Source organism: Carcharodon carcharias, chromosome 10, assembly GCF_017639515.1.
Source record: "Carcharodon carcharias isolate sCarCar2 chromosome 10, sCarCar2.pri, whole genome shotgun sequence".
Taxonomy (NCBI): domain Eukaryota; kingdom Metazoa; phylum Chordata; class Chondrichthyes; order Lamniformes; family Lamnidae; genus Carcharodon; species Carcharodon carcharias.
Genome location: NC_054476.1, coordinates 138,691,852 through 138,705,975, shown reverse-complemented (window position 1 = coordinate 138,705,975; position 14,124 = coordinate 138,691,852). Strand labels below are relative to the sequence as shown.

General features: G+C 45.6%; 1 protein-coding gene across 2 annotated transcripts in view; it reads left to right on the top strand.

Moving 5' to 3' along the window:
- Positions 1–14,124, top strand: part of LOC121282961 (integrin alpha-E-like) — a 312,306-nt gene that overhangs the window by 9,120 nt on the left and 289,062 nt on the right. For both annotated transcript variants that reach the window (XM_041196807.1, XM_041196806.1), the window contains exon 2: positions 11,846–11,951. In XM_041196807.1, coding sequence (XP_041052741.1) covers positions 11,846–11,951 — 106 coding nt within the window. The remainder of the gene's footprint in view (positions 1–11,845; positions 11,952–14,124) is intronic.

The window sequence follows — 14,124 nt, the reverse complement described above, 5'->3', positions numbered from 1 at the left end:
TCCCCAGATCATTAAGCTGGTCTCTGGATTACTAGTCCAATGGCATTACCACTGTGCCACTGTATCTCTGTCAAAAAAAAAATTCAGTTTTTGTCTGAACTGTTTTGATTGGTCATTTTAAGGGGTGTGTTTATCAGTGGGTTTATTTGGTGGTTTTATTTCCTGACACATGCGGATGTACTTGAGGAACAAGGAGAACTGAAGCGTGTGGTGCATGTGAGGCTGCCAATGGTTGGTGGTGGCAGCAGCAGAGTAGGGTGGTTGATGGAGCATAAAATAGCAGAAGGTAAAGGGAGCCCAACAACAAATTTATCCTGGTTGGAGAGATTGTTTCTGTGATGGATGGGATAGGATTGATAGGGGATGGAGATGGCAGGATAGAGGTGGGGATGGCATGGGAAGGAATGGAAAGAATAGAATGGGGATGGCATGAGACAGATAACATGGGAAGGACGGAATAGCATGGGACGGGTGGATGAGATGATGGAATTGGTTACATGTGGCAAAATGGCAGGAACAAATATTTAATGCAACTTACTATTGAAAAGGTTTTTTTTGCTTAAAAATGTTGATTCACTAAATTTCAATGAAATAGTTTCAGAAAATCTGTCAGGTGAATTAATAATACATTGGCATTGATTCTATCTATGAAGAAGATGATAATGGCCTATACCCTCCAGTGCTTCCACACCATCTAACTCCAAATGGGCATTCCATTTCACACCTTAGACTCAAGGAGGGAGCAGTTATAATGTTGCGAGGAAACTTGAATCCTAGACTTTGACTTTGTCACGGAACAAACTTGGTTGTTAGGAAGCATTTTTTTGATGATAGCTGCTGAAATTATAATACTGAACCCCTCAGATGTAAATCTACCATTTCAACTCAGGTGAAAACAGGTCTCAAGTAGACTTTCATAATCTATAATTATAAACAAGTCAGAAAGCCAGACTCTTGTCAAAATCAGTATTTATATTCCTAGGACATATAGACAACTTTAAGTAGCTTTTTCCAACGTGAGAAAACTGTTAAAGCCTTTGGTAAAAGAATAACTAGAAATCCTATATCTTATTTTTATTCTTTCATGTGGATATGGGTGTCGCTGGCTAGACCAGCATTTATCACCCATTACTAATTGCCATTGAGAAGGTGGTGGTGAGCTGCCTTCTTGAACTGCTGCAGTCCATATAGCGTGTGTACACCCATGTGGTATTAGGAAGAGAATTCCAGGATTTTGACCCAGTGAGAGTGAAGGAACACCGATATAGTTCCAAGTCAGAATGGTATGTGGCTTAGGGAGGAACTTGCAGGTGGTGGTGTTCCATGCATCTGCTGCCCTTGTCCTTCTACATGGTAGTGGTTATGGGTTTGGAAGGTGCTGTCGAAGGAGCGTTGGGAATTCCTGCAATCCATCCTGTAAATGATACACACTGCTGCTATTTTGCGTCAGTAGCGGAGGGAGTGAACGTTTGTGGATATGGTGCCAATCAAGCGGGCTGCTTTTCCTGGATGGTGTCAAGCTTCTTGAGTGTTGTGGGAGCTGCACTCATCCAGGCAAGTGTGGAGTATTCCATCATACTCCTGACTTGTTCCTTATGGTGGACAGGCTTTGGGGAGTCAAGAGGTGGGTCACTCGTCACATGATTCCAAATCCTAGTCTCTGACCTTGTAGTCACAGTATTTATATGGCTGGTCCAGTTCAGTTTCTGGTCAATGGTAACCCCCAGGATGTCGATAGTGGGGTATTCAGTGATGGTAATGCCATTGAACATCAAGGATTCACTCTTGTTGGAGATGGTCATTGCCTGACATTTGTGTGGTGCGAATATTACTTGCCACTTGTCAGCCCAAGCCTGGATATTATCCAGCCCTTGCTGCATTTGGACGTGGACTACTTCAGTATCTGAGGAGTCGCGAATGGTGCTGAACATTGTGCAATCATCAGCGAGCATCCTCACTTCTGACCTAATGATGGAAGGAAGGTCATCGATGAAGCAGCTGAAGATGGTTGGACTGAGGACATTAACCTGAGGAACTCCTGTGGTGATGTCCTAGAGCTGAGATGACTGACCTCCAACAACCACAACCATCTTCCTTTGTGTTAGGTATGACTCCAACCAGCAGAGATTTTTCTCCCTGTTTCCCATTGACCCCAGTTTTGCTCGGGCTCCTTGATGCCACACTCTGCCAAATGCGGCCCTGATGTCAAGGCCAGTCATTCTCACCTCACCTTTGTTGCTGCACTAGTAAACCAGAGACCCAGGGGTAATGCTCTGGGGATCCAGGTTCGAATCCCGCCACAGCAGATGGTGGAATTTGAGCTCAATAAAAATCTGGAATTAAAAATCTAACAAGGACCATGAAACCATTGTCTATTGTTGTAAAAACCCATCTCGTTCACTAATGTCCTTTAGGGAAGGAAATCTGCCACCCTTGCCTGGTCTGGCCTACATGTGACTCTAGACCCACAGCAATGTGGTTGACTCTTAAATGCCCTCTGAACAACGAGAGTAAGGGATGGGCAATAAATGCTGGCCTAGCCAGCGATGCCCACAACCCATGAATGAATTAAAAAAAAACCTCGGGAGTTCAACTCTTTTTTCCATGTTTGAACCAAGGCTGTATAAAGCCAGGAGCTGAGAGGCCCTGGCGGAACCAAGCTGGGCATCAGTGAGCAGGTTATTGCTAAGCAAGTGCCGCTTGATAGCACTGTTGACGACCCCTTCCGTTACTTTACTGATGATGGAGATGATAGACTGATGGGGCGGTAATTGGCCGTGTTAGATTTGTTCTGCTCTTTGTGTACAGGACATACCTGGGCAATTTTCCACATAGCCGGGTAGATGCCAGTGTAGTAGCTGTACTAGAACAGCTTGGCTAGAGGCATGGCAAGTTCTGGACAGCAAGTCTTTAGTACTATTGCCAGAATATTGTCAGTATCCAGTGCCTTCAGCCATTTCTTGATATCATGTGAAGTGAATCGAATTGGCTAAAGACTGGCACCTGTGATGCTGGGGACTTCTGGAGGAGGCCAAGATGGAATCATCCACTCGGCATTTCTGGCTGAAGATTGTTGCGAGTTTTCGGCCTTATCTTTTGCACTGATGTGCTGGGCTCTTCCATCATTGAGGATGGGGATATTTGTGGAGCTTCCTCCTCTAGTGAGTTGTTTAATTATCCACCACCATTCATGATTGGATGTGGCAGGACTGCAGAGCTTAGATCTGATCCGTTGGTTGTGGGATCCCTTAGCTCTGGCTATCACTTGTTGCTTATTATTATGTTTGGCATGCAAGCAGTCCTGTAGCTTCAGCAGGTTGACACCTCATTTTTATGTATGCCTAGTGCTGCCCCTGGCATGCCCTCTTGCACTCTTCATTGAACCAGGGTTGATCCCCTGGCTTGATGGTAATGGTAGAGTGGGGGATATGCCAGACTATGAGATTACAGATTGTGTTCAAGTACAACTCTGCTGCTGCTGATGGCCCACAGTGCCTCATGGATGCCCAATCTTGAGTTGGTCGATCTGTTCGAAATCTATCCCATTTAGCACGGTGGTAGTGCCACACAGATCAATCAAGGGTATCGTCAATGTGAAGGCGGGACTTCGTCTCCACAATGACTGTGCGGTGGTCATTCCTACCAATACTGTCATGGACAGATGCAGCACCATCATCGTGCTAAATGGGTCAGATTTTGAACAGGACCTATGTGCAATGAAAATAGAAAATTCTAGAAATACACAGTGGTTCATGTAAAGGGAAGGTTTAGATGTTTTGGGTGCATACCCTTCATCAATCATCCATCTTGGCCTCCTTCTGAAGTTCCCAGCATCACAGGTGCTAGTCTTCAGCCAATTCAATTCATTCCACATGATATTAAGAAACTGCTGAAGAAACTGCTGGATACTGCAAAGTCTGTGGATCCTGACAGCATCATGGAAATCATACTGAAGATTTGAGCTCCAGAACTAGCTGCACCATAGCCAAGCTGTTCCAGTCCAGCTCCAAAACTTAGATCAGCATGACAATGTGGAAAATGACCCAGGTATGTCCCATCCACAAAAAGCAGGACAAATCCAACTGGCCAATTACCATCCATCAACCTCCTCTCAATCATCAGCAAAGTAATAGAAGGTGTTGTGGACAGATCTATGAAGTGGCACTTACACAGCAATAACCCAGTCATTGATGCACAGTTTGATTTCGGCCAGATCCATTTGGTTCCCAGCGTCCTAGGTCCAACCATCTTCAACTGCTTCATCAATGACCTTCCTTCCATCAGAAGTGGAGATGCTCACTAATGATTGCACAATGTTCAGCACCATTCGCAACTCCTCAGATACTGAAACAGTCCATGTCCATATGCAGCAAGACTTGGATAACATTCCGGCTTGGGCTGATAAGTGGCAAGTGCCAGGCAATGGCCATCTCAAACAAGAGAAAATCTAGCCATCTCCCCATGATATTCAATGGCATTACCACCACTGAAATTCCTTGTTTCAATATCCTGGGGGTTACCATTGACCAGAAATTGAACTAAACCAGTGATATAAATACTGTAACTACAAGAGCAGCTCAGAGGCTGGGAGATCTGCAATGAGTAACTCACCTCTTGACTCCCCAAAGCCTGTCCACAAGTCAGGAGTGTGATAGAATACTCTCCACTTGCCTGGATGAGTGCAACTCCAACAACACTCAAGAACTGGCCATCTTCCTTAACTGAGGTTTTCCACCCACGGTCATTGACAGGGCCCTCAACCATGTCCGGCCCATCTCCCGCCCATCTGCCCTCATGCCTTCTCCTCCCTCCCAGAAACATGATAGGGTCCCCCTTGTCCTCATTTATCACCCCACCAGCCTCCACATTCAAAGGATCATCCTCCGCCATTTCCGCCAACTCCAGCATGATGCCACCACCAAACACATCTTCCCTTCTCCCCCCTGGCGGCATTCCATAGGGATTGTTCCCTCCGGAACACCCTGGTCCACTCCTCCATCACCCCGTACTCCTCAACCCCCACCTATGGCACCTCCCCATGCCCACGCAAAATATGCAACACCTGCCCCTTCACTTCCTCTCTCCTCACCATCCAAGGGTCCAAACACTCCTTTCAAGTGAAGCAGCATTTCACTTGCATTTCCCCCAACTTCGTCTACTGCATTCATTGCTCCCAATGTGGTCTCCTCTACACTGGAGAAATCAAACGTAAACTGGGCGACTGCTTTGCAGAACACCTGCGGTCTGTCCGCAAGAATGACCCAAACCTCCCTGTCTCTTGCCATTTTAACACTCCACCCTGCTCTCTTGCCCACATGTCTGTCCTTGGCTTGCTGCATTGTTCCAGTGAAGCCCAACACAAACTGGAGGAACAGCACCTCATCTTCCGACTAGGCACTTTACAGCCTTCTGAACTGAATACTGAATTCAACAACTTTAGATCTTGAACTCCTTCCTCCATCCCCACCCCCTTTCTGTTTCTTCCCCCATCCTTTTGTTTTTTCCAATATAGATTTTTCTTTTCCCACCTATTTCCATTATTTTTAAATCTTTTATGCCCTGCTAGCCTTTCCACCCCACCCCCACTAGAGTTGTACCTTGAGTGCCCTACCATCTACTCTTAATTAGCACATTCGTTTAGATAATATCACCACCTTCAATGCCTCTATGTTCTTTTGTTCTTTTGTCTGTGATATCTTTTGATTATCTGCTCCTATCACTGCTTGTTTGTCCCTACAACCACACCACACCCACCCCCCCACTTCTCTCCCCCCACCCAACACCCCCCTACCTTAAACCAGCTTATATTTCACCCCTCTCCTTAGATTCACTCAGTTCTGTTGAAGGGTCATGAGGACTCGAAACGTCAACTCTTTTCTTCTCCGCCGATGCTGCCAGACCTGCTGAGGTTTTCCAGATAATTCTGTTTTTGTTTTGGATTTCCAGCATCCGCAGTTTTTTGTTTTTAACACTCAAGAAACCTGACACCAATCAGGACAAACCAGCTCACTTGATTGGCATCCCATTCACCAACCTATATGTTTGCTCCCTCCATCACTGATGCACAGTGGCAGCAGTATGCACTATATACAAGATGCACTGTAGCAACTCCTTTGATAAGGCTCCTTTGACAGCGCTTTCCAAAACTACGACTGCTACGACCTAGAAGGGCAAGGGCAGCAGACACATGGAAACACCACTCCCTGACTTGGAACTATATTGCTGTTCCTTCACTGTCGTTGGTCATAATCCTGGAACTCATTTCCGAACTGTGGGTGTACCTACACCACATGAATTGCACTGGTTCAGGAAGGTGGCTCCCCATCACCTTTTCAATTGGGGATTGATAACAAATGCTGTCTTGCCAGCAATGCCCACATCCCATGTAAGAATAAAAAAGCCTACACATCCATAATGGTAGCCTGGCCTTTCTCTTAATAAGCGCTGGCTGACCGGTTGCGTATTTCCAGCATTTTCTAATTTTGTTTCAGTTTTCCAGCATTAAACTAAATTTTAAAAAATCAGAGTTATGTGCAACACTCAAATCATTAATACTTGCCCCATTATATAAAACAATGCTACACAATAGTTTTAACACAGGTTTAAAAAATGTTTGGAAGAATTAACAAAACAAATCCTTGTGGTATTTCAGTTGAAGATATCTGTCTAACCTGTGGCAGTTCCTGGCTGCTAAGCTTGCTTTTAGATGCATTTAATGAGGAAGAGAGGAATGAAAGGTTATGATGATAGGGTTAGATGATAAGGTGTGGGAGGAGGCTCATGTGGAGCATAAACACTGGCAAAGACCTGTAGACCCAAATGGCCTGTTTATGTGTTATACATTCAAAGTAATTCCTTTTTTCAAATATGAAATGATGGATTTGCAGCTGAAAAGGAACATTCAGTAACAATAACATACAGAAAAATAGCAATGTTTAAATATAAAGTTTTGCCAAATATTTTCTGTGGAAAATTGGTCAAAATATTAAAAGATGGCAGAATTTGTTTTTCTGATGGTTTCCCACGTTTTGAATTAATGTTTCTTCATGTCAGTTGACGAGATGCCTCATTGTTATGCACCCCCTAGTTTGAGTATAATTGTGAATGCTGCTCAGGCAACTGACAGCTGCGTAAGATTCACGAGATCTAGTTCCTTCCTTCTCACATATCTGTAACAGTGGTCCTTTGCTGGAACCACTTGGCCTCATGCTTTCTGGTTGTGGGTGCAGTATTTTATGCCAGTGCTGGCACTGGCAAAGAGCTGCAACTTGATGAGTTGCCTTGTATTTCCCTTCACATGGCTTCCAATGGGCCTGTCTCCATGGTGCCCTTAGGTGTTGCTTAGTGTGCAACAGTGATAATGTACAAGTTTTTTAACTTCCCTGTTATGGTTGTCTTGTGTTCTCTGGCTGAGTTTCAGCCATACATAATTACTTCAAGAAGGGTACCCACCCACACCATGTTGCACAGCATTCTCTGTGTGAAATTAGGCTGCTAAACACCTGCACTCTTAAGCAGCTGTCAACAGGCAGGCAGCCTGCCAGACTTATGACTTGCACCAACTGCACTTCATCATAACTAATTGTTTTGCATTTTCTTCTAGCTTCAAACTTAGGAGAATAGGAAAGGGGGTGCAGAGTGGTGGAAAGACAGTTTCAACTTAAGTATTTTATGCAGAAGGCAGAATAGAACATAAGAAATAGGGGCCAGTCCAGTAGGCTATTTGGCTCTTGGAGCCTGCTCCACTGTTCAATAAGATAATGGCTGATCTGATTATGGCCTCAACTCAAATTTCCTGCCTGCCCATTCATAACCCTTGACTGCCTTGTAGATCAAAAATCTGTCTAACTCAACGTTGAATATTCTCAATCACCCAGCTTCCACTGCGTTCTGGGTTAGAGAATTCCAAAGCTTAATGACCTTCTATGAGAAGAAATTTTCTCCTCATTTCTGTTTTAAATGGAAGACCCCTTATTCTGAAACTGTGTGCCCTAGTTCTAGATTCCCCAGTGAAGGGAAATATCCTCTCAACATCTACCTTGTCCAACCACATCAGAATCTCAATCACTCATCCTTCTAACTTCAATGAGCATAAGCCCAACCTGCTGTGTCTTTCCTCCTAAGACCACCCCTGCAACCCAGGAATCAATCTTGTGAAGCTTCTCTTAACTGCCTGTAATGCAAGTATATCCCTCTTTAAATAAGGAGACCTAGAGTGCACACAGTACTTCATGTGTGGTCCTATCAATACCCTGTACAGCTGTAGCAAGACTTACCTATATCCCCCTTGCAATAAAGGCTAACATTCCACTTGCCTACTTAATTACTTGCTGAACCTCCATGTTAACTCTTTGTGATTCATGTATGGGACACCCAGATTCCTCTGTACCACAGAATTATGTAGTCGCTCTCTATTTAAGTAATATTCTGCTCTTCAATTCTTCCTACCATAGTGGACAACCTCACATTCTCTCACATTACATTCAATCTGCCAAATTTTTGCCCACTCACTTAACCTATCTATATCCCTTTGCAAATCCTTTGGGGACATTTTATTCACCCTCCTCATCCCCTGGGGATGGGCTGTGAAGCAGGGGGGCTCATTTAATCTGGTGGGAAGATGCAAGGTGGAGACCCTGTCACCTTCCCAACTCAGCCTGATTGTCTGGGGCAAGAATGCCTGAGGGTGGCTTTTCCCTCTGGAAGCCAATTGTGTGGCCAATTAAGGGCCTCATCCTGCTGCTGCTGGAATTTAACCAACTGTGTGTGGGGCCATGGAACATGGGCAAAATGCCAGGTGAATACTGGTGGGTATCTTGCGGCCTGGAAGGGAGTGTCCTTCCTACTTTGCCAGCCCATGTCCAATAGAGATACCCACCAGAGGTATGGGCCACCCTTGGTGAAGACCCCTGCCTGTCCTTCACCTTCTCGCTGGGGCCTCCATATCTGACCCTGGCAAACCCACCCCACTTAGCTTATTTCTGAGGCTCTGTCATTGACTTTCTGGAGAACTACTGGCCTCTGATTGGTGGCAGCTGTCAGGGGTGGGAAATTCCTGCTGAAGGTAGCGAGGACCCCAGCTTCGACTATGTAAATGGCTGATTCGGATCAAGTGGGGCACCGAATGGCTGTGGCAGAGTTGCCATCAGCTTTGCAGCCGGTGGTTGGGCCCACCACTGCGAGAATTAAATTCTGCCCTTATATTTAATTTTTGTTGCTCTCTCGCTCCCTTTCCTAAAGTTTATCTACCTGTTCCATGATGTCCTTCACTCTGGTAGCAGTGAACAAGCATATATTCACATCTTCACAATCATGACTGCAAAAAGGACTGTCCATGCCCCTAACCCAGAATCTCTCACTATTACCACACTCCTGTTCCTATGGGGCTGGATTTTATCCCCGCTGGACCTATTTTTGGTGGTGGGGCCACTTAAAATATGATGAGTAGCTAGCCCACTGCCTTCCTGCCCACCCTCAACCGTCCCATAAAAAGGTAGGCAGGTGTCTTAATCGGCGGATTGAGTGGGGTGGTGGATCAGGGGAGGGAAGTGATTCCCACAGGTGGAATCTTCTGGCCCCACCAGAGGCCAGAAGCTTTCGACTGGGGGAACTTAATTTGGTGTGAGGCCAAAATTGGGTTTTCCGATGGCGGGATGAACTTTGGCAATTATATCCTTAGGATTTAAGAGGTGGTTTAAGGGTGGGTTGACTTTCTGATGAACAATGTCGGGGAGCCCTTTTACATGCATTAGCATGACATACATACTCATTAAAAGACGAGAATTAAGTTCCCTCTCCAAATTAAGTTCCCCGTCAGTGAGAAATTAGAACGCTTACTTTTATGACTGTACACCTGGCAAGATAGATTTCTTCCATAATTAATGGTGAGTTTCTGATGCATTGTCCTCTTTGGGAAGCGTCTGTAAATGCCAGCCTATGCTCAAGACTGGATGGTGGCAGTGTAAGTTGTGTGGAGTATGACCAAAGAAGGGAGGAAGGGTGGAGCAGTAGCTGGACAAAAGTGGAAGGGTTAGTGCAGGCTGTCTCGGTGCCCTTTAAATATGGCGCCTGGACCTTCGACCTCATGAAGGAGCGACGAGGATGGCGACTTCCTGCCTTCCCTCACTGTGAGAATCGGTGAGCTCCTCGTGGATGCATACATAATGAGTTGAGCAATGCAAGATTAAGTCAGCTGTCTCCCTTCCAAGTAGAAATCGTTCCTACTTCCTCGCCTGCCATCAAACATAGACTCCAGAACGGAAGATTCTGGCCCACATGTGGGAATCCTGAATTCAGCAGGGCCAATTGAACTCAGATCTGAGTTATCCTGCAGTTTGAGTGTTACAAATCTTTAGAGAAGTTGTAAATGATTCTGAAGGGTGGGGAAGGTAGGTAGAACTGTCAAGCTGTCAAGTCATTTAAAACCCCTGCCGTTGAAAAATTGAAAAAAGCTGCCTGCCTGCTAGAGAGAATAAAAATAAGTTCTACCGTTTCAATAGCTGTTTGTTGGTATAATCCTAAATGCTATTATTATAGCATTATTAATGCTTGACTGCTTTCCACAACCTATCATCACAGTGGTGGGCTGTAAGTTCACAGTTTGATTGACAGCTCAAAAAGGTTAAAAAGGGATTAGCTGTCTTTGATGTGAATTTTTAAAAAATCATTCATGGAATATGAGCATCACTGGCTAGGCCAGCATTTATTGCCCATCTCTAATTGCCCTTGTTCAGAGGGCATTTAAGAGTCAACCACATTGCTGTGGGTCTGGAGTCACATGTTGGCCAGACCAGGTAAGGACTGCAGATTTCCTTCCCTGAAGGACATTAGTGAACCAGAATGGTTTTTACAAAAATTGACAATGGTTTCATGGTCATCATCAGAGTCTTAATCCCAGATTTTTTTTATTGAATTCAAATTTCATCATTTGCCTTGGTGGGATTAAAACCCAGATCCACAGAACATTACCTTGGCTCTCTAGAATACTAATCCAGTGACAATACCATTTTGCCACCACCTCCCTCCAAAATGCAAATGTTTGCTTTTTAAGGGATTAAGTATTTAAGGGGCTTTAATTGTATTGAATGTGTTTTCATGTTGAAAGATTTTTTAAAAATGTAATGAAGTCTGTAATAGATATTTAGAACTTTATTTTATTTCATCTCAGCATGGCCCCTGAGGTCTGTCCATGGTGGATATTGGGTAAGTTGTCAAAGGGGCTTTAAGGGGCCATATGGATGGGTGGGGAGGTGGCATGGGCTTGCATGAATTGGTACTAAGTTGACAGGGGCTACAAGGGGACATATGGCAGGGCATGGGTTGGCACTAAGTGGCATTAGTGTGTGGGGGTGAAGGGGTGTGAGGGGTGAGGGCTAGAGAGCCTATTGTTTAGTAAAACAACTGTGATGAAGTCCAAGAGAACTGAGGCAAGCCTTTTAAACATCCTGCCTTGGCACTTGGTAGCCTCTGTGCCCATTTCCAATCTGCGTCCAGAGGCGGCGGCCCTGACTCCATCCCGCACCCGCCCCTCAGAATGAAGATCTCTCCATTTGGTAGACTTTTACCTGCTTCAGGAGCAAAAATCTAGGCTGCTATTTCCCTGAATCCTGCAGTGAGCTAAATCTTGATATTTTTGAGTTCAATCATGTAATCAGCAATGGCGTCTGTTGTCCAAGTGAAATAGTTGATCTCTAATAATTTTTGTCCAGGCTAGGTCCTTTCACATGTAATGCATTATATATGACAGATTCTTGATTATCATTCCAGTTATAGCACTGAGGTATTTTACATTATTACCAGGCTCACTGTGCCTTCCCCTAATTTATTCTTTCTCTTCTTACTGCAGCTCTGAATGCATCAGACACCTTCAACATTGATACCAATAGAAAGGTGCACTTCCAAAAAGACAATGGCATCCTGTTTGGTCAGAATGTTATTCAATACAGTCATGGGTAAGAGCATTTATTCAGATTCTATTGGTTAAACTTTGCACAGGTTTTGAAACTCTGGGCTGAATTTAATAGCTGTGGTGGTGACCCTGTCCTGGCTGAAAAGCCAGGGGAAGTCCTGCCGTGGCCATTTTTGGAAGCCCAGAAAGAATTCAGTGGCAATCAGGCAGTTAACTGCTAGCATCTGGGGCTTCCATTCCTTTAAAGGCAAAGAGCCTGCCTCCAAGAGCTGCTGGCCAGTCAGACTCAGCAGCGCCACTGGCAGCAGTGTCTACAGCTCAGACTGCAGCTGACCAGGACCAGCCATAGAGGCCCTGAAATGAAGGTAAATTGAGTCAGGCTCACTTGGGCCTGAGGGGATAGGTGGGCACGGTTTTTCTGCAGGGTCAGCCCTGGGGTGCTCTGTGGGCCAGTGAGTGACTGATTAGGAGCCCTTTCCCGCTGCACCTCACCCCCCCGAGCCTTTACGGAGGCCACCAGCTTTAACTGGGTGGCCTTCCCACGTGGCATATGCTCCCCTCTCCTCTGCTGTTGGTGGAGTACCCACTGGTGGAACGGAACCATTAATTGTTCTGTTAAGGACCTCAATTGGCCTCCAGCTGGGAAGGCTGTTCTTGATCTGCCCCTACCCTGCCTTAATGAGGGCTAGTTGGGAAGGTGGCAGGCACTCCAGCTCTCACCTTCCCTCACAATTCTATGGCTCCCTCCGTGCCTGGTTTCTATGGGGGAAATTAAATTCTACCCAGGATAGTTAATTATTTAAGTTGGTGGTATTTTCTAACATAAATCTTATTCTGTACTTTTCAGTGATTTTTTTTTGCCTTGTGATTTTCATTCTCATCTTTTAAAGTCCTGGTAACAATGCCAAAATAAAAGCCACCACAAAACTTCTGTACCATACCAACTTTATCAAAAATACTATTGAATACTCCATACAAAAGTAAACTTCTCACCCTTCTGCATTGTCTTAGTGTCTGCCTTCTGTGTGCCTTTGCCTGTCCTATTGCTGCTATGCAGTGCTACCCCAGTGGCTGCAGCATGGCTGCACATAGCAACATAGGAACAGGAGGAGGCCATTTAGCCTGAGCATATTATGCCATCCAATGATGTCATGGCTGCTCTGTGATCTAAATCTATTAATTCCCAGTTAAGGGCCTCATCCCAATGCCCCTAGTATTCACCCAGCAGTGACTGGGAAATGCCATGCAGGAAAAACTTGAAAAGAAAACCTTGTTGGGGTTGCTTGTGGGATCCTGTTTGGGGAGGGCGTGTGTGGGTGAAGGGGTGTATTCTCTTGTTCAAAGGCACTCAGTGCCCAATCAAAGAACCTGGCACCGGGAAGAGGGGCCCACTGAGAGCCACACCCCTGGCCTTGCTGTTGACCCCCTCACTGTGCCCCGTCACCCACACCTCGCCACCCCTTGCACCATCACTCACCTGTGCGTGGGTCCATCGGAGATCCTGGACCTTAGGTGGATATAATACGGACAGATACAACACTCAAGAAGCTCAACACCATCCAGGACAAAGCAGCTGCTTGATTGGCACCCCTTCCACATTCACTGTCTCTACCATCGACACACAGTAGCAGCAGAGCGCCCCATCTACAAGACGCACTGCAGGAATTCATCAAGGCTCCTTAGACAGCACATTCCAAACCCACAACTGCTACCATCTAGAAGGACAGGGGCAGCAGACACATGGGAACACCACCACCTGGAAGTTCCGCTCCAGATCACTCACCATCCTGACTTGGAAATATATCGCCATTCCTTCACTGTTGCTGGGTCAAAATCCTGGAACTCCTTCCTAACATCGCTGTTGGGTGTACCTACATCACATGGACTGTAGCGGTTCAAGAAGGCAGCTCACCACCACCTTCTCAAGGGCAACTAGGGATGGGCAATAAATGCTGGCCTAGCCAGCAAAGCCCATATCCCGTAAAATGAATAAAAGAAAAAGCAGCCACCGCATGCCTGGTGGCATGGCAGAACAATGAAGAGTTGCCAGCCTTTGAATGGCCCGCAGCTCTTGGCAGGCAGGAGACAAGGGGCAGCTTTCACCGGCACATGAGACCCCCGCTACCTACATTAATTTCCGCCCATAGACATTTACAGCATAGAAAGAAGCTAATTGGCCCATTAAGTCCATGTAAATTAAATCTCTGTAAAGCGAT